Source organism: Dipteris shenzhenensis, chromosome 1 (genome assembly GCF_047967505.1).
Source record: "Dipteris shenzhenensis isolate YYH24624 ecotype China chromosome 1, Dip_SZ_1.0, whole genome shotgun sequence".
NCBI classification, from domain to species: Eukaryota; Viridiplantae; Streptophyta; class Polypodiopsida; order Gleicheniales; family Dipteridaceae; genus Dipteris; species Dipteris shenzhenensis.
Window position 1 is genome coordinate 64,085,856 of NC_141596.1, and position 21,933 is coordinate 64,107,788.

Below are 21,933 nucleotides of genomic sequence, written 5' to 3' on the forward strand. Positions count from 1 at the left end.
AGAGAGAGAGAGAGAAAGAAAGAAAGAAAGATATATTGACGTCCGTGGAAGACCACACGGGCCTATGGGACTGTCATCCTGCTTCAACATGTATCCACTTGCTTGGTACTATTTCTTTTTGTTTTTCAATAGTATGCTTATTAAGAAATGAAATGTTTTCCTTCTGTTCAGTTACGGACAATGGGGACTAGGTCTAGCATTTGAGGGTGGACCCCCTTGCTTGGGGTTATGGGCATTAGTGACCCACAAGAGTGATGGCCTCTCTTTGAGAGGGACATCTAGAAACCACACCCCACCTGAGTACCCAAACATGGGACCAATCAAATGCACAGATTGCATACCGACCTAGGAACCATTCAAGAGAATGTTCCCTGAGCTTTGGGTGTGGGCCTGGCAGCATGCCAAGAGTAATGGAGATACAAGATAAGACGACAAACAAATGAGCTCAGTATGGCTCAATTATGACCTTAGAGTACGTCAATAGATAGTCTAAGCTGTTAGGAACCCGTGGGTGCGATCAGAATTAAATTCTGACAACTTTGAAATTTTAGGGTTTTTGGGAGTGACGTGGCAGCTGACACGTGGCAGACTGCCACATGGAATCTGAGCTGGCAGGTCAGTCCACCTGTCCCACACGTGGCAGCATGCATGGCAAGTGGCAGGGCATGCAGGCCAAGTGTTTGGCCCCAAATCTGGTAGATTTGGGGCAGGGTGTGGGCTGTCCTCTTTGGGACTGCAGCCCACCAAAAATCTGGGACAAGTGTCCACCTTCCACTCTAGGCCTAGGGGGGGGGCTGAGCCTATAAAAGAAGGCCTCTCCCCTTCATTCCACACATGAAAATTTCGTCACTTTTCTTCTCCCTCCTTTTGGATGATGCAGCAGAACCTCTCCAGCTCCTTGGGTGCAGCCAGCTTCTCCCCAGGCCATTCGCTCACCTCAGCAGCACTTTCTCTCTCTACAACAGCACATTCTCTCTCTACAGTTCCAGCCCCTCCTCTCCAGAAATCTGCCACCTCTCAGCTCTTCTGGAACAGCAGCAGCATCCTCTCTCCTTCACCTAGCCTGGAGCAGCCACAGCCCCTTTCTCTCTCCTGCTGCAGTTTTTCTCTCTCTACTGCAGAATTTCTCTCTCTACTGTTCCAGCCCATTTCCCTTGCAGAAATCTGCCTTTCTGTGCACCTCTGGAACAGCAGCAGCTCCTCTCTTACATCTCCTCCCTTGGGATCAGCATTGGCACTCTCTCTCTACAGCTATCACTCCATAAAAGCTTTCTCTTTCTAGCCTACAGGCTGTTTTTCTAAGCTGTTCTCATTCCAGCCCCATTTCCACTCTCCTCACCCAAGGTAGCTTCAGAGGCATCAAGGACTTCATCTACAAAAGGGTCAAGTCACGAAGGGAGCCTGTATTGTCAAGTCTATCTTTCTAGAAACTAGTGTTTGTCTCTAATGTTGGATGTAAGTGGTGATTGTTGCAGGCTTCTTCCTTGTGTATTGGGCAAGCCAAGAGCTGAAACCTGAGCTTGGAGTCCTCCTTTTTGTTGTCTACCTTGTACATATGCTCGAGTCTTGTATCTAGGTCCTAGGTTTTCACTGAGTTCATCAGTTTGGAAGGTGCATTGCACCTTGGTCTTGTATCTCCATTTTCAAGAATAAAGTGAGCCTGGATAAGGGGGGGGGGGGGGCCGTCTTGGCCCCTCAATCATATTGCATTCTCCAATGATGTCACTTTGTGTTTAAGCTGTATAAGTCTTAATTCCAGCTTAATTGCAAACTCTTAAGTTCAAGTATATGTGTTTGGCAACTCGCAATCATCTCATTCAAATGCCTCTGCAAAATCCGTTGTTTGAATTGATAGAAAGCACCGAGTAGTTTACATTGGTATCAGAGCTTAGGCAGTGGTCCTGTACTCTGTGCTTTCTCTTGTTGAGTCTCTCCTTCATTGAGTTATCTTGTCATCATGGCAGCCAATGGACCTGACCCTCCTCCTAACCTGCATGAGTTGAGTGCTCTCTTGGCAAACATTGCTCAACAGGTTCAAGTGCTGGAAAGCAGCCAAGCAGGAACTCATGACATAGGGCCCCAATCCCAAGGAAGAGGCCATGCAGACAACACCAACTCCAACAAGGAGGGAAGATCATCCTCTTCTTCCCCTCCTCGAGGTAGACGGCGTCATCAGAGTCCATCTCCTTCGAGACGTCCACGGAGACGAAGGTATGCAAAGCATAAGGTACCTCTTGGAGATAAGCTCTTCAAGTTTACCAAGTACAAGGGAGAGGACAAGCCCGAGGTCTTGCTAGCCTGGATCCGAGACCTCGAGTATTTCTTTGAGGGGGACGAGTACGAAGACAAGGCGAAGATCCGGTTTGCCGTCCTGCACATGCAAGACCGTGCTTCACTCTGGTGAGCAGCTATGGTCAACACTGGACAGCAAGCCCACACCTGGAAGCACTTCAAGAAGAACTTGATGAGGCACTTCCTGCCTAAGGAGTTTAAGAGAGATACAATGGTGCAGTGGGACATCCTCCGCCAACGCCAAGAAGAGAAAGTCAGTGAGTATGTTGATCGTTTTTGGGATACTTTGTTAAAAGTTCAAGCATTCAGTAGGAAGGATAAAAAAGAGCAGCAAAGGAAGTTCTTTGCTGGCCTACGGTATATCGTTCAGCATGAGGTGGACATTGCCACTCCTACTTCTCTCGAAGACACCATCAACATCGCCTTGAAGGTGGAGAAGAAACAATCTTTCTCCAACAAGCGGAATGGCAGCAACAACAAGCGGAAGTCCCAGGGAACCTCTTCCAAGGAACAAAAGGGTAAGGAGACAGCAAAGGACGCACCAAAAGAGCAAAAGTCAGCCAGCCAGCCTCCTTCGAAGAAAGCAGCCCGCACTTTCAGCTCATTGTCTCCACAACAGAAGCAAAAGTATTACTCCGAAGGGCGGTGTTTCAAGTGTGGCGATCGAGGCCACAACTTCTACGAATGCCCTCAAGCTGCCAAAAACAGCAGCAACAAAGAAGCAGCCCTCAAAAAGCCAGTTTTGGTAGTCAACAAGATGGAAGCACCTCCAGAAAAGGGAGCTGTAAACGACACCCATAGTTTGTTGAAAACATGGGGTCAGGTAAAGGATCAATCCGCTTTGTTTTTGTTCAATAGTGGAGCTACTCACAACTTTATTTCTCATGAGATGGCACAGAACTTGGGGATAGCCCCAGAGGATAAAGGAGAAGCCTTGGAGGCAACTGCAGCCTTCAAGAACCAAGAAGAGAAGGTGTACCCCATCATCGGCAAGCTTTGGGTACACATCCAGGGGTACTTGGATCATCTACCCTTCATGGTGGCACCACTTCAAGGATCAGATGTAATTCTCGGCATGCCCTGGCATAAGCAAGTCAACCCCCGAATTGATTATGTGAAGAATATTCTAACCCTCCAACATAAGGGTAGAGATGTGAGCATTACAGCGAGAGTTTCAGGAAACACCATTCCTATGGTAAGTCATGCACGATCTCCCAATTTGCTTAAGAAAGGAGTATGTTCTTTTCTAGTGTTTGTACGCGATAAGCAACCAAGTGAAGAAAAGTCAGATCCTCTCACAAAAGAAAGATTAGATTTCCTTCAGGAATTCTCTAGTTGCTTCTCTCAGGAACTTCCTAGTCACGTCCCTCCTGAGAGACCAAAGGATCACAAAATTGACATAGTTCCAGGGTCTTCACCTCCAAATAGACCCCCATATAGAGTTAGTCAGTCTCAACAAGATGAAATCTTCAAGCAAGTCCAAGAACTCTTGGACAAGGGATTGATCCAGCCCAGTAGTTCTTCTTTTTGCTCTCCTGTCCAAAAGAAGGATAAAACCTTCAGGATGTGCATAGACTATAGAGCCTTAAACAAACAGACGGTTAAGAATCGTTTCCCAATTCCTCGTATAGACGATATCTTTGATCGTTTAGGAGAATTTGAAATTTTCAGCCGCATAGATCTTAAGAGTGGCTACCATCAAGTACGAGTTGTACCTAAGGACATTCATAAAATAGCCTTCTGAACCACATTTGGGCTGTATGAATATATGGTAATGCCATTTGGCCTTACTAATGCCCCAGCCACGTTCAATCGACTGATGGAACAGTTGTTTAGGAACTATAGACAGTTCACTGCCATCTTCTTTGATGACATCCTCATTTTCAGCAAGAATGAGGAAGAGCATAAGGAACATCTAAAGATTGTATTTCAAATCTTAGCTGAAAATGCTCTTCACATCAATGAGAAGAAGTGAGTTCTTTCTTCCTGAGATTCACTATCTTGGTCACATTATCTCACGAGAAGGTGTCCGTATGGACCCAACCAAGATACAGACAATTGTAGAGTGGCCTGACTTGAAGAATGCCCATGAGGTAAGGTCTTTTCTAGGCCTATGCTCATATTACCGAAGGTTTATTTGGCATTGTGCTGAACTTGCAGCCCCTCTACATGATCTCACTAAGAAAAATCTGAAGTTCAGATGGACCCAAAAAGAAAAGGACTCTTTTAATGCTCTAAAGCATGCCCTGACTACAGCTCCTGTACTTATCATTCCTGACTTAAGGAAACCATTCCTAGTAGCAGCTGATGCCAGTGGCGATTGCCTTGGGGCTTCTCTTACCCAGGATGGTCATGCTGTGGCCTTTGAAAGTCGACGACTAAGAGATGTTGAACTTCATTATGATATCTATGAAAAAGAACTCTTAGCTGTAATTCATGCTCTCAAACTTTGGAAACATTATCTTTTAGGGATAGATTTTCTTGTAAAAACTGATCATGAAAGTCTTAAATATTTTCTAACTCAACCTCTGATCAGAGAGAGACATATGAAATGGTCTACCGTTCTGCAATCATTTCATTTTCAGATACAATATACTCCTGGAAAAGAGAATGTAGTGGCTGATGCCCTTTCTCGTAGACCACGGCTTCACCATATTTTAGTTCCCTATCATGATGAGCTAACAGCCCTCAAAGAATTCTATGAGGGAGATGCTGATTTTGCTCAGCCATGGGCACATTTGAAAGATGGAGGCACCCATCATTCCTACCACATCAGGGATGGCTATTTATTCATGGAGAACAAACTATGTATCACAAAGCAGCTTAGATCTAAAGTGATGGAGGAAAGCCATAACCCACCCTATGCTGGTCATAGGGGTATTGTGGCCACCTTTTCAGCCATGGATAAATTTTTCTACTGGCCTAACATGAAAAAGGACACTGCTGCCTACATTTTAGCTTGTCTCGCATGTCAAAAAGCTAAGTATAAGAGAGGAAAACCCAAGGGTTTACTTCAGCCCCTACCCATTCCTGAGAGACCATGGGAACACATCACCATGGACTTCATTACAAGAATTCCCAGGACCAATCAAAATCATGACATGATTTGGGTGATAGTAGATCGATTCAGCAAGCAAGCCCACTTCATTCCTTGCAGAAAGAATCTCAAGGCACCTGAAGCTGCCCATTTATTTATTAGACACATCTTTAGACACCACGGCATGCCCAAGTCTATAGTATCAGATAGAGACTCAAAGTTCACTAGTAACTTCTTGCAGGGTTTGTTTGAGAACCTTGGAACTCTTCTAAGTTTCTCCTCAGCTTTTCATCCTCAAACGGATGGCCAAACTGAAGTTACGAATAGTACACTCTTGGATTTGCTGAAATTTTATGTGCATGACCAGCAAACCTTTTGAAAGAAATTCCTTCCTCTTGTGGAGTTTGCTTATAACAACACAATTCATTCCTCCACTGGAAAAGCTCCTTTCGAAATTGTATATGGTAGATCTTTACCAACTCCACTCATGCAAACAAAAGAAAAAATCTTTGCCGCTGATCAATTCGTGGAGAATTATGACTCTGCTTATGCCACGGTTCGAGCAGCCATTCAAAAGCCCGGTTAAAAACCAAAGTGGGCAAAAAGCGCATCTACTTCAAGCTATCCTTTCGATATTATGGTCCTTTTCAGGTGTTGCAGGTAATAAATGATGTCTCAGTCCGATTGAGACTTCCAGAGCATTGGAAGATCCACAATGTCTTCCACGTAAGCTTGGTGAAACCCTTCATTGGGGAACCACCTCAAGAGCCCACACTGGACGATGCACCTGAAGTAGAGGACACTGAGATCTTGTTGATCCCAAGCAAATTATTTTGCATAACTTCACTACGGGACGTCGAGGCACGACTCGCAAAATGTACCTTTTGAAGTTCAGAGGGCTCCCATCCACCGATGCCCAATGGGTGTACAGATCTACATTTCAGGAGTGTCCTGAAATCCTAGATGCTTATGAGGAAGCATTTCAGTTGCGGACAACCGAATGAAAGACGGAGGGAATGTCATCCTGCTTCAACATGTATCCACTTGCTTGGTACTATTTCTTTTCGTTTTTCAATAGTATGCTTATTAAGAAATGAAATGTTTTCCTTCTGTTCAGTTACGGACAATGGGGACTAGGTCTAGCATTTGAGGGTGGACCCCCTTGCTTGGGGTTATGGGCATTAGTGACCCACAAGAGTGATGGCCTCTCTTTGAGAGGGACATCTAGAAACCACACCCCACCTGAGTACCCAAACATGGGACCAATCAAATGCACAGATTGCATACCGACCTAGGAACCATTCAAGAGAATGTTCCCTGAGCTTTGGGTGTGGGCCTGGCAGCATGCCAAGAGTAATGGAGATACAAGATAAGACGACAAACAAATGAGCTCAGTATGGCTCAATTATGACCTTAGAGTACGTCAATAGATAGTCTAAGCTGTTAGGAACCCGTGGGTGCGATCAGAATTAAATTCTGACAACTTTGAAATTTTAGGGTTTTTGGGAGTGACGTGGCAGCTGACACGTGGCAGACTGCCACATGGAATCTGAGCTGGCAGGTCAGTCCACCTGTCCCACACGTGGCAGCATGCATGGCAAGTGGCAGGGCATGCAGGCCAAGTGTTTGGCCCCAAATCTGGTAGATTTGGGGCAGGTTCTGGGCTGTCCTCTTTGGGACTGCAGCCCACCAAAAATCTGGGACAAGTGTCCACCTTCCACTCTAGGCCTAGGGGGGGGGCTGAGCCTATAAAAGAAGGCCTCTCCCCTTCATTCCACACATGAAAATTTCGTCACTTTTCTTCTCCCTCCTTTTGGATGATGCAGCAGAACCTCTCCAGCTCCTTGGGTGCAGCCAGCTTCTCCCCAGGCCATTCTCTCACCTCAGCAGCACTTTCTCTCTCTACAACAGCACATTCTCTCTCTACAGTTCCAGCCCCTCCTCTCCAAAAATCTGCCACCTCTCAGCTCTTCTGGAACAGCAGCAGCATCCTCTCTCCTTCACCTAGCCTGGAGCAGCCACAGCCCCTTTCTCTCTCCTGCTGCAGTTTTTCTCTCTCTACTGCAGAATTTCTCTCTCTACTGTTCCAACCCATTTCCCTTGCAGAAATCTGCCTTTCTGTGCACCTCTGGAACAGCAGCAGCTCCTCTCTTACATCTCCTCCCTTGGGATCAGCATTGGCACTCTCTCTCTACAGCTATCACTCCATAAAAGCTTTCTCTTTCTAGCCTACAGGCTGTTTTTCTAAGCTGTTCTCATTCCAGCCCCATTTCCACACTCTCCTCACCCAAGGTAGCTTCAGAGGCATCAAGGACTTCATCTACAAAAGGGTCAAGTCACGAAGGGAGCCTGTATTGTCAAGTTTATCTCATTTACAGCACTATTTCATGTTGTTTCTACTATCTTTCTAGAAACTAGTGTTTGTCTCTAATGTTGGATGTAAGTGGTGATTGTTGCAGGCTTCTTCCTTGTGGATTGGGCAAGCCAAGAGCTGAAACCTGAGCTTGGAGTCCTCCTTTTTGTTGTCTACCTTGTACATATGCTCTTGAGTCTTGTATCTAGGTCCTAGGTTTTCACTGAGTTCATCACTTTGGAAGGTGCATTGCACCTTGGTCTTGTATCTCCATTTTCAAGAATAAAGTGAGCCTGGATAAGGGGGGGGGGGCCGTCTTGGCCCCTCAATCATATTGCATTCTCCAATGATGTCACTTTGTGTTTAAGCTGTATAAGTCTTAATTCCAGCTTAATTGCAAACTCTTAAGTTCAAGTATATGTGTTTGGCAACTCGCAATCATCTCATTCAAATGCCTCTGCAAAATCCGTTGTTTGAATTGATAGAAAGCACCGAGTAGTTTACATACAAGGTACAAAGTACACCAAAAGGATGATCTCATACAAGCCCCTGTGGGCTAGAGCAAAGGGCGTGCGTGCTAAGGCCCTTGCGGCGTGCTAATACTACTAAGTTGAAAAAATGAAAAACGGAAAACTTGATTAAGTGAATTTAGCTCCCTAGTGCAAGGTCTCGAACCTAGATCGAGTCGCGGACGTGCGCCTGTATCCTAGCGTGGCAGATCCAAGGCCTTCAAGCGCCACCTGGTGGTATGGGACACTAGGCTGGTTGGGATCTAGTTGGGAGTTTGTGCCAGTAACTCAGCTCGTGGCTCGGAGGATACATCTCATGATTCGAGATCATATATCGTAGATGTCGTGGTTGGGTGGTCAGCACCCTGCTCAGATTCCGATTCGAGATCATGTCTCGTAGATGTCGTGGTTGGGTGGTGAACAGCCTGCTCAGATTACTCATGTTTCTGGTGTTCTTGTGTTTGCTTGCAGGTTAGGGATCTCAGATGCTTGTTCATGTCATTAGCCCTAGCGAGCTGTCAGAAAAACAGCCTGGAACAGGCCTTTAACCAGCCCCCCAAACTAACTGACTGACCTCCTAATTTCCAAGACGGGCACACCCACATAGAAGGCCTCACTCTCATATGAGATGCTCGTAATTCTAACCAAATGCAGACCTAAAAAAGAGCATAGATGAGGTTAAGAATGGGCAAACTGATAAAGAGCTCCAAGAAAATGGAAGCCAATGTAGATGCCAAATTGGAAGCATATACAAAGGATGGCCAAAGATTTGTGAGTGGGCACAAACCTCCGATAATCAACTGGAGACAAAAGATAAAGTAAGTCTCTTAATCTCAGGGATTGAGGAAGGAGACAGCCATTTGGATGCAGCAAGACACTTTATGCATAAGAAATTTGGGGTGGCCAAAAAGCATGTCAAGAGAGTATGGATGGGAAGGTGCCACAAGGAAGAGGCCTCTTATCATTAAGTTCAACGAGGCACAAGTAAAGAAAACTGTCTTGTCCCGGACGGGTCCACTTTTTATGTTACTGAGGATGTACATGTTTGAGGTGATGGCCTTCACCACTCCATAGTGTGATAGCTTTTAGAAGCATAATAAAGTTCATTGGCAAAGAGCTCGCTTACCATGTATATGACCTGGAAATGTTGGCAATAAGACGTCAAGATAGACCATAGAAAGTTCGAATGCTTTCTTAAGCAGCCCAACTTGTTGATCAAGCAAAAGAGTGGTTGGCTTCAATGCAATCATATGACTGCGACATTAATACAGGAAGTGCAAAGAAAATGTAGTAGAATGTGGACTTGCACATTGTTTGTTGTCTCCACCATATACATATGGAGTTCAGGAGGAGTGCATGCAGAATCTGAAGGCAGCAGCTATACTTTTAGACTTACAGGAACTTGCATGCCAAGTTCGTCCTGAGTTTCAATGCATAATGGCTTATCGTGAAGGCAGCGCCTATACTTTTTGACTCGCAGAACCTTGCATGCATAATGGCTTATCGTGTTATTTAGAGAGATGCATTCAGCTCCTATGGCAGTTACACGGGTTATCATAAACACAATGAACAGACTAGGCATTAGTTTCTATTGGGAAGAGATGTGGTGAACTCTGTTGAAAAATGCTTGCCATGCCAGCAGAACAAAGTGGACAACAATCTGCTAGCTAGCTTGTTGCAGCCATTGCCCATTCCAGAAGGCACGTGGACACATGTCCCCATGGATTTTATTACTACGCTGCCTTCTATGGACAGGGGATGGGACGGCATGTATGTGGTGGTTTGATAAGCTTACTTCATCCCAACCAAGACACAGTAGTCAGCATCTCCTATTGGCTAGCAGTTCATTAAACGAAAGTCTAGCCCCAAGACTTTCCTCAAGAGATTGTCAATGATGGAGATGTGAAGTGATGGGCCATCCTTGGCAGGCATCAACTATAGCATTGGGCACCTTGATCACTCCAGTACGACATATCATCCTGAGAGACTGGTCGGTAAGAAGGTGAACAAATGGGTGGAGGAGTATTAAGGCAATTTTGCCATGACACTTAAGAGGTCTTCGGATAAATGGTTTGGAATAATCTTCTCACTGCACTATAAACAATCTATGCAGCTGGTTGCAACCCACTCTTGTTTTTTTACGTATGCGCTGCTTGGACATTGTACTTGTAACCTAAACTTACTTTTGGCTTCATCCTTGTGTATGTTCTGCTCCTGATCTCCAAGAGTGGGGTGTTGTGATAAATGAATTTTCACGTAAGACTTGTGATTATAGAAAGTATTATTGTTGAAAAGAGTTAAAATTTCATATTTGCTTGTCATGGTGGACACACCAGCCCTACATGTTGATAAACCCTAGCTCGGGTTTCCTAAATGCAATATAAGCCCTGTCATCTTTCACACTATTATCTCCTGGCGGCATTATGATCTTTAGGCAATGCCTTATGCTTGAGCCATATGATGGCAACAACATGAGAACGATAGTCTTGGGCCTTAAAATCATGCTTGCATACACAGGACCCCAGCATGGCTACCTTATTGTTTAGAGTATCGGGTGGGTTGAATTGATACCAAATGTTTAGCACATGATACTCATACTATTATGTACCCTCGTAGAGAGCTTGGACAGGTTTACGACTAGAGATTCCCTGTATGTTGCTTGATAGATCTTCTATCTGAGCGACCTGAAACCATTGTTTTTTGCTATGCGTTCAAAAGCTAATAAAAGAAGATGATTGCCAAAACCACAGAAAACACGATCTTAACTATGTCTATGAAAACTAGCGTGGCGGATCTAAATCCAACCTTCTTAGGGAGATCGAACAGAAACAACACAACAATAACTGAGGATGAACGATGGCCCGAAGCCAGAGAACGCAGAAAATAACTTACGTCTTCCTGATGCCCGTAGAGTTGGCAACTGAGCTTATACTCTGCAGATTCTGCCTCCATGAAAGCACCTTCTTGTAAAGCAGACAAACAGTTACAAGTTTTTCCTGTGTGCCGCAGACTGGAAGTTTAACGGGCTTATACAGTCATCGCGTGGAAGCATCGCTATTTGTGTGGAACACACGACAAACTCATAGCTCTTTAAGGAATTAGTATATGTCTTAAATTTTAGTATGTAAAGCATACATAGCTCTCTTATGTATAATGATATAATATATAACCTTATTAATTAATATATGTAGTTTGTCAAAGCACCTTTCGTATCTATTTCATCATTAGTTTATCAAGATCAGCACACTATAGGAAATGTAGTTTATCAAGTTCTAACTTAAAGATATCAAGCACATTTTATATCCATTTAGCTAGGTTTGAAAACAAAACGTATAGAGAAGTAAACAATTCCTCTTGAATCCACTTCAGAGGAAAAGCTAGCCTTCATCCTTTGGACAACCTTAGCACACAAAGCTAGCCATTGTCCTTTAAACAACTCCACTAGGTTCACTTTATACCTTATGGGGATTCTTTTAATTCAGTTTACCTACATGGTTTAGCACTCAAATGTCATATGTAGCACAATCTAGCATGTGGATTATTTTTTGCATGTAGTACATAGCACTCAAATGTCATATATCGCACTTAAATACGTATTACATAGCACAATCTTATAGCATTGACATTCTATATATCTCTAATAAACACGATTTACTTGTAACCATTATGACCTAGCACTTAAATATGTGCTATATAGCAAAATCTCTGTGCCATATGGCATTGAAATCGTACTAGCAATCAATAAGTCTCTGCAATCTAGTACGATTTCAATTACTTATCCAAAGTAATAATTTTTTATAAATATATAGGGGGGAGCTTTAAATTAGGCATCTAGAGACATATACATATTAAAGGGGGTGAATAATTATGATTGGATTCTTAAATTTCCAATATTAGCGTATTTTAAATAAATGTTTTCTTGCATGTGATATTTGGGTTTTTAAATCATGAACCCCGCAAGAACAAATCACATTTACAAAGCATGATATTATTTCTAAGAGAAAATATAAGAAGGAGTGATGCTATGTTAATTCATGCTCATTAAGGTTAAGAACATTGATTTTTTCAATATATTCAGATAATTATTAAGGAGAAAGTCATGGGACTTATCCACATGCACTTGGTGCTAGTATGTGTGTACTTCACTTGTCTCATTGATGATGATGAATGAATGCAAGCCTTTCATGGTGTCTACATTTGAGTATCATTTCCTCTCTCTCTCTCTCTCTCTCTCTCTCTCTCTCTCTCTCTCTCTCTCTCTCTCTCATATTTTCATAAACTTAATATTCTTAATCTCGCCTTCATTTCACTTTATTTATATTTGTTGCACCATCATGGGAGATCAACCACATCCACCCGTGCTCCAAGAGCTGTTAGATGCACTCCAAGCATAATTAGCACATGGGCGTGAACATAGGGAGAAACTAGAACAAAAATTTAATAGTAAGAAGAGGAAAAGACACGTATGTGGTGATGAGGGTGTGAACATAAGGAGAAACTAGAAATAAAAGTTAATAGTAAGAAGAGAAAAAGACACTTATGTGGTGATAAGTCAGCTAACTCTGATCCCAAATAGGACCACATCCTTAGGATAGTGAGGGCCACAATTAAAGCACAAATGGGAATTTAAAAAGTAAAAAAGCTTTCAGATCCCATAATTTTGATGGGAAGAAAGATGCATGCATTGTTTAACCATGGATTGGTCAGCTAGATGATAATTTGAAATTCTCTACAAAGACAAATTCAAATGTGCTACTAATATTTGGTCAAGAGAGCTACATTCTGGTGGAACGTCACTAAGCATAGTAGAAGACAACTAGATATCGTGGAAGTCCTTCCAAAGGCTTATCAACAAAGATCTTCTACCAATAGATTTCAAGGCAAAAGCTAGGCAGGGATGGAACATTTTTGGGCAATTTGATAAAGAAAAAGTTTATACATATACTGATAGGTTTTGGCAAATCCTATCATTACAATCACCTAAGAAAGTGAGTGAGAGAGATCAAAGAAAATATGTAGCAAGTCTAAAGTCCAAGAGTGGAGATTAACATGTTCCATTCTCGCTCACTCATTCTACCATATCACTTGTCACGAATTGCAAGCAAGAGAATGGAATGCCGAAAGAAGGGAAGAGTTTAGACTAAATTTGTACCTTATCAAGAAGAAAGAAATAAGATGTTACAAGTGTAATAAAGTGCGACACATAGCAACAACTGACTGTCTAGAAAGAAAGAAGACTTCAATAGTAAAAGTATACATGATCATAAACAACAAAGCCAAGCAAGAGGGTGCCACAATGCAAAGCCACTCCGAAGGTGAAGGTAAGCATAGTTGTCGTGCACTTTCGAATATGAATACTCTACCTTACAAGGCACCATATAGAGTCAACTAGATAGAACAAATGGGAATTCAAAGATGAGTTGAGGAATTAATACAAAGACTTTTTATAAGAGCTAGTAGGAGCACCTATCTTGTTGGTCAAAAAGAAAAATGGAACTTATTGAATGTGCACTGATTAACAAAACTCCAATTCTAGGATTTATGATCTTTTGGACAAACTAAGAGGGGCCAAGGTCTTTAGTAAAATGAATCTTAAATATGGTTATCATCAAGTTTGTGTGGTAGAAGAGGATATATATAAGATTGCCTTTTGAACTCAAATGGGACATTACATATTCTTAGTTATGCATTTTGGGGTAACTAATGCTCCATCTACTTTCAGTAGAATGATGAATCGGATCTTCCTTAGTGTGGTGGTATTGTTTGATGATATTTTGGTGTGTCGTAAAGATGTCGAGACACATAAATAACATGTGGAGCTAGTCTTTTCACTCTTAAAGAAAATATTGTGTATAAATCATGAGAATATTAGTTTCTTTTAGGATCAAATAGAATATTTGGATCACAGAGTATCCTAATGTAATTTGAAATAGACCCAAAGAAGATCAAATGTATAGTCACGTGGCCTAAACCTCGAGATATACATGGATTAAGTTCATTCTTGGGATTATGTAGCTTCTATATGAAATTTGCGTTCATTTCACATCCATTGACATAACTTCTTAGAAAAGAAAAATATATTCATTGGACCAAGCGTCAAGATAAATCTTTTGTAGCTTTGATGAAGCTCTTACAAAGGCTCTTGAGTTGCAACTACCAGATTTTTCTAGACCATTCTTTGTAGTTGTGATAAGTGCTACTGGTTATAAAATGGGAGAAGTTCTTATGCAATATGGACATCCTATAGCATATGAAAACCATGAGTTAAAACCAATAGAGTGCAATTATAGTACGTAGGATAAAGAATTGTCCATTGTTGTTCATGCATTGAGGATGTGGAAAGATTATCTAATTGGAGCTGAATTTCTCATCAAGATCGATCGATATAGTATCAAGCACTTATTGACCTAACCATTTGATATCTGATAGATACATCAAATGGGAATCATTTATACAAAGTTTTCAGTCCATGATTCAGTATCATCCTGCCAAAGTAAATGTAGTTGTTAATGCTCTCAATAGGGAACCAAGTATTAGCCATATTATTACCATAGAAATTTAGGCTTTCAATATATGAAGAATTATAATCAAGGGGATTGAGATTTATATATATATATATGTGGAATAAATTAGAGAATAACAATTGGAATCCTTTGTCAAAATATTCCCTACAACGATGGATACCTCTTTTATCAAAAGAAGTTATGCATCACTCGAACCTTTAAATTAGCCTTTCAATATATGAAGAATTATAATCAAGGAGATTGAGATATATATATATATATATATGGAATAAATTAGAGAGTAACAATTGGAATCCTCTGTCAAAATATTCCCTACAACGATGGATGCCTCTTTTATCAAAAGAAGTTATGCATCACTCGAACCTTTAGACAAACTGTAATGTAATAAATGCACCAATCACCATATATGGGATGTGGGGGAGCGATTGTTGCTTTACAAGTAATATTGAAGAATCTTATTGGCCTACTATAAGGAAATATTTGGCAAATTTTGTTGTAGAATACATCACTCGTCACACAAGATAAAAAGTTAAAAGGAGAAAACTCCCAAATTCCTAATGCCATTACCTATTCCTATGCAATTCCGAGAACAAATATCCATGGAATTCATAATAGTTATGCTTATTACTACGAATCAAAATGATATGATATGGATTATAGTGGATGGCTTTAGTAAGCAAGCCTATTTTATCCCACGTAAGAAGACTTTAACTATCCAGCAAGTTGCACATATATTTATCAAGCACATCTTGTCCATCATGGATTACCAAAAATCAGTACCTGATTGAGATTCCCAGTTTTGCAGTATTTTTTGGATTGCATTATTCCACAATCTAGGCACTATGTTGGATTTCTCCTTAGCTTTTCATCCAGAATCAAATGGACAAATTGAAGTCACAAATACTACTATTCCAGATATGTTAAAAGCTTATAAAGACTTGGGACAAGTATATCCATCTATTGTAATTTTCCTACAATAATACCCCTCATTCAACAATTGTAAAAGGCCCTTTGAGATAATGTATGGGAAATTTCTACCATTGACCCATAGAATTGAAGCAGCCAATGCATTTACTCATACTTACCAAAATATTCTCAAGGAGGTCAAAGAAGCCATTACTCTTGCTCAAGATAAGTACACTAGAAAGACAATAAGAAGAGCAAACATATGATTTTCAAAGAAGGTGATTATGTTCTTTTTCAAATTGAGAAAACAAGACTAAAGAGTATTGAAAAATGGCTAGTCATCAAAATGGTTCCATGTTTCTATGGACCATTTAAAGTGACTTAAAAAATCAATGATATATTTTTGGGCAAAAATGTAATTTGTATTATATATAAAAAGATTTGTGTATGTCTTTCAAGTATATTCTCACAGAGGAGACATCAAACAAAACCCAAGAGAACCGTTACATCAAAAAGATTCATGGACGTAACCATATCACTTCAGGGAGGTAGCCAAGTCACTGTTCTTCAAGTTTGACATTGAATTGAGTAAGTTGTTTTCTACTCTATCTTGTAGTTTGGAAGTAGGTATAATGAAATTACTTCTTCAAATGTTCTTCTTTTTCCTCGATGAGCTGGAAGTAGGCTATGTTGTAGTTCAGGTCCAATTGTTAAAATCAATGATATGGCATATAGGCTTGAACTACTTGCTCATTGGGACATCCATAATGCCTTTAACATTAGCCTTTTGAAGCCTTTCAAGGGACCTCTTCCTACACAACCAATTTATGAAGAGGTCCCATTGGTTTTTGATGAATAATAAATAGTCGAACTTGAATGCATTGTTGATCATCAACAAATCATGACATGAAAAGGAAATGTTTATGTTAAATATTTGCTCAAGTTTAAAAGCTGTCCAAGAGATGATACTCAATCTTTTCCATACCTCATTAGTACTATAATCAAACACGCAACTAAGGTCACTTGCAATTCAAGCAAGAGGGATGTTACGGAATTCTATTTCCAACTATTTATTGCTATGGATATTATTATTTGTTTAGTCGTATTAACTATGGAAAAGTATTCCATAGGAGTGCATCAGATGCGGCAAGGGTCCTAGTGGATGCTTTGTATGGCTTAGTTGTGGACACTGTAGGCTCTATCCCATAGCTTCCATAGGATGAGTAGGGTGTGCAAAGTTCCAAGGCTTTTTATCACCTGCAAACATATTGGTGTCATTGTTATTGTAGTATACATGTAGCTTAGGATCTCAAGTGGTATTCAGGTAGAGACATAGGCTCAAGTGTGGGGATAGTGTGGGAAGCAAACATTGTGCATGCTTGTGTAATAGGAACACTCATCAAAATGGTTGGGGGAATGAAGGATTTTGCCTCCATTTGGGGTTTAAGGTTGAGAAAGACTTTGAAGGTTCACGAGGAGGCTTAAGGTTTAGAAGGGGCTTCAGGGTTAGAAGGAGGTTCCATGGTTCAGGAGGAGGTTCTAGGATTCAAAATGAAGTTTAAGGTTAGAAGGAGGGTCAAGGTTAAACATGGAATCTATGATTCATAGTAGAGTACATGGTGGAGAACTCATCCCCCTCAAAGATCAGGGAGGTCAAGGATTGAGGAAGTAATCTAAGAGGGTATGGGTTTAGGGAAAGCATAGGAGTGGGAGAGAAGGAAGGTGTGAGAGCATGGGGTGGAGGAGAGAGGAGAGAAGGGAGAAGGTGAGGGGGAGGAGGAGTTGCAAGAATGGAGGAGAGGAGACTAGGAGACAAGCTTAGAACATGCTTTTGGACATGGAGTCCAAGGGAGCGTGGATACTTGGAGACAATTGCATAGAACACCAAAATAAAACTCAACACAATGCCCCAAAGAGTGTGCACTTCATTCCATCATGAGGTATTTATACAAGTCAGAGAGCTTCTCTCTCTAAATGTAGAAATTATAAAACTTTCTCTCTCTACATGTAGAACTTCCATCTAGGATGCACATGTAGAAGTTGCATGTAGGACTTGCACATAGGAGCCACATGTAGAACTTGCGTGTAGGAACTGCATGTAGAACTTGCATGTAGAATATGCATGTACGATTCCTAAGGTAGGTTATTCCTAGCCTTATGCAAGTACAAGATGAGCTTTGCCACTCCTCCACAAACACATTCTATGCTACTTGAGTCCATGTTGACACAAAGTTAACGTACCCCCAGATCCATATTATTACCCATCCTCGGGTTATGGCCTATTGTGATTACGGAGTTGGGATGCCATGCGTGTAACCTAGTGGTTGTGAAACTTGTGGCATGCCAGTTGATCATGCTTTAATGCCTTCACACCATACAATTTATGCTATGTGTCTAAGAAGCCTATATCCACCATCTACTCAAAAAGAGATATGGGCGTGCTTCTAAGAAGATGATCTTTGATAGAGTCTTGTAGTTTGAGCATCGATCGGCCATTGGGATTGAAACTGAGTGTAGGAAAATGGTGGTCGATGTGGGTGGGGACCTCCAAAATGTATTCCAAGGTTTTACAAAACATAGCACTTTGTCGTAGGATGTGGTCAATGTTGCCTCACATTATTGCATCATGCTATTGAAGTGCTAGATCAAGGTGCCTTGGATATTCCATTCTACTCCAAAGTCTGGCTAGATCATTGGCCAATTAATATTGTGATCCTCACCCAAAGTGTGTATGTTGGCCTCCCATTTGTGCCGTTGTGGAACTACAAAGAACTTGGGATGGGTTTTGAGGCATGGAGGTATTCCTTCAATAATTTCATATCAAAGAGCTTGGGGCGATGCCAGTCAGTTGGGGCTTCAACTTGTAGATCCGAGTTTTAGTAATCTGATGCTAGTGAAGGTTGATTGGGAAGTTGTTCAAGGTCCACCCACCTCGAGTTTCATATCTAGGTAGTTGTTCCAGAAATCTTTGATGGGGTTACTTGGAAGTGGTATTACATCATAATTATACCCATCATTGGAATCTAGCATGGGAGTGTGATTTAGATTATTTGGATCTTGATATTTAAAATCAAAGATCAGGTCCATTTTTAATGATGGAATCTCAAATGGTGTCGGAGGTGATGGCGGTGCATGGAGAGAATGGGGACATGGGAAAATAATATGGAAGAGTGTTATTTATGGAAGGTGTATTTGAGGTGAGGGGGGGAGAACTAGGCAAATGGATTGAGCAACTTGGTAATCCTCGAGGGTAGGATTAGCAAAGGTTGGGAAGAAGTTTTGAGTAAGGAACTAGTAAGTTTGCAACAGTTGGGTGAGTTGCAATGGGTGAGAGGCATGAGCAAAGAGAAAATGAAGGGAGTAGATATTTTATTAGAGCTTCAAAAAGTTAAGAGGGTGATAGCAGCAAGGGAAAGTGAGGTTATGAGATTGGCATAGAGAGTGGTTAGATATGGCAAGTTAGATGTGAGATAGGCCATGTCATCCTCCGACACTTCTTTTTCTTGGTGAGATGGGATAATTAGCTGCAAGGGTGGGATCTTGGACATGGGATTCATAGATTTATCCTACTATAGGAATAAGTTTTCTCATGGGAAGTCTTCCGTTTTGGATATTTAATCAATATTAGATTAGTTGAAGCTAAGTGTTCCCCTGAAGATCAAGTTTGAAGTGGGTCAGACAGCCTTTAGGCTCCCTCCCATCTTGTTTGGATGAGCAGATATGATCTTGAGTTTGGATCTCTTTCCATTGGATGAGTGCACGTGCTTTGAGATGATCTTCTGCTTGTAGTGCAGCCACAAACTCTTGGTACAACAACACAATCGTGCACTATAGTGGGACTTCATTTGTTGTGTCATACATTACCTCATTCGTTTGCACTAGCAATTGGAGTTCAAGCTTTGAGATGGTTACCTTTGTGGGAGTGAAGCTCATTAGACTTTCCCTTATACTTGTGGTAGATGGATGTATATGCAGCCTAGAGCATTTTCATATGCAAAGTGACCTATTATTGTTGAGGAATGGCTTCATTGGTATTTGACCATTGGTCCAAGACTTGAGCTCGAGTAGTGGTTGCCTCTATATAGGTGGTTAGTTGGTCTTTTAGTAATTGGCATTCACTTGTAAGCTCCTCAATGCTGAAAGTGCATGTCATAAAAGATTGTTTCATCTCTATAAGCTTTTCCAGGCAATCGTGAATTGCTTCTTCTTTCTAGAATAGAGTGAGGTGAGCTTGTTCAAGTTCCTTTGTTTCCTAAGCATGTATTGAGGTTATGTGGTCATTGGAGGTCTGTAGGATATCCGTAGCATGAAGTGTTGTTGTCAGTTGTCTTTGGCTCTAGTGGAGGTTGGAAGTCATATTCCATAGTGTTTTCTTATGAACTTGGAGAGCTTGGTTCATTTGCAGTTCTTCAACCTCCCTACTATCTGGGCCTGAAGTTCCATGACCTCTATTGCAATTCCATGGAATTGGTCTTAGATGTCTGCTACATTTTGTCGTTCCAATTCTCAGGCATGCTCCTCCTTGGCCAAGCTAGTGAACAGTTTTGACACTTAAAGCATCTGGTTGGCTTGATGATGGAGGATGGTAAATGGTGTTGAGGTTTGGTGAAGTTGTTAATACAATAGGTGCCCATGCATCCATCCTGACGACCCTGTCGTATTGGCAGGGGGTGCTCCAGTGGTAGGTCTAACACGGGTGCAAAAGTCATGTTGTTGATCTTATGCTAGATCCCTTGCGGCTCATTTACCATCATGATTTTGACTAGAGAGGCTTGTACTGATGTGGCCTCTGATTCGTGTTGTTGCTATTGATGGAGATCTATTGGTTGCAACTGTGCACCATGTTGTAATATCTCTTGGGGAAATTCTGCATTTTTTACCTCCATCATAGATAGTTCTTCTAAGACATCCTCACTAGGCAATATGTCATGAGGAGAAGATTGTGATGGCCTCCCACCCAGGTGATAAGAGGATGTCTAGATCTGCAAGAGGTTGTGGTGATAAAAGTAGAGTCATTCTGTTTTCTTGCACCTCTTTAGTGATGTGTCCATATGTGGGAAATTTTACATTTTTTACCAGATGAATGATCTAGTTTCTCTGTGAAGAAGATGACCAAATACTGGATCTTGCCTTGTTTTAGCTGCCTATGAAGCAAAATAAATGTGCGGAGTGGAAGGGAGCAATTCTTGCCACACTTTAACCCCCAAGATTGTGGATAGGAATGTACTTCTTCCTTCAATCTAGGGTTGATGATTGTGTGAAGTAGTACTCTATCCCTATGGAACTTGGTGCCCTTAGTGAGGAAAGGTAGAATTTCAAAAAATTTGGCATTGGCAGGCCTTGTGGGGTATTTTGCCCCTTTAGTGGGAGTGAGAAGGCCCTTTGGATCATGGTACTATTGAAAATAATATTGAGTGGACTTTGATTTATAGTGATAGTGCCATATTTGCCAGCCTGCACATCCCTAGAGTGATAAGAATGGAGAGATTCATGGATGTATGTGGTCATGGTAGGAGTTCCCTTTAGGGATTCTAGGCGATCAAACATTTCCAAGTCCCCATTTCTCTAGGAAAGCTTTTGCATATTTGGAAAGTGCACAAGTCAATGGAGGTGGCCACACAAGCTCCAAGGACTAGGCCTCATCAATGGTCGTGTAGCTGGATGGTGATTGGGGCTACATTGGTACCTCTTATACATATATACATGGCACCTAGCTAGATGGAGTAAGAAAATAAAATATAACCATAAATATTTTTTAAAACATGGCACCTAAATAAATGAAGGGCTTGGAGGAAAACATTATTTCACTTTTAAATTCAATTAGCTACCATGTTTAATTCTTTTCAAACACATTGTATTTGTTTTTTTTTAGAGAGACATCTAGAAAGGAGGGACACACACACACACACACACAAACATTTCCTACCCCTTTCTACCTTTGGTCTCAACACTAGATCCCTTGTATTCCCACCTTAAACCACCCCCCGCTTCCCCCCCCCCAAAAGTTACCCCCCTCAGCTCTCTTAATTTTCCCTAATCCCTTATAATCCCAAAATTTTTCTCTCATTTCCCTTTAATTTTTCATTTTTTCCTTCTTCAATTTAGTAACTTTTTCCTTGCTATCCTTAACTCCCCCTCACTTTCTTTTTTAATAGTATCATCCTTGTCCCTTACTTTCCTTTTTTTCACTATTCTAAATTTATCGAATTTTAATTTCTTTTTTTAATCCCCTTTTTTCCCTTTTAAAATTTAAAATGTAAATTTATTCCCTTTATATTTCTTAGATTCTCTTCCTCTTTTCCAATTTATTCC

The 21,933-nt window shown here is 41.3% G+C and overlaps 1 protein-coding gene across 1 annotated transcript in view; it reads right to left on the bottom strand.

Annotated features, from left to right (window-relative positions):
• The window catches only part of LOC147906195 (transducin family protein / WD-40 repeat family protein), a 170,334-nt gene extending 159,020 nt beyond the window's left edge, over nucleotides 1-11,314 (bottom strand). Inside the window, exon 1 of the mRNA XM_087377003.1 lies at nucleotides 11,084-11,314. Coding sequence (XP_087233129.1) covers nucleotides 11,084-11,143 — 60 coding nt within the window. The 5' untranslated portion in view covers nucleotides 11,144-11,314. The remainder of the gene's footprint in view (nucleotides 1-11,083) is intronic.
• Between the last annotated feature and the right edge of the window lie 10,619 nt (nucleotides 11,315-21,933).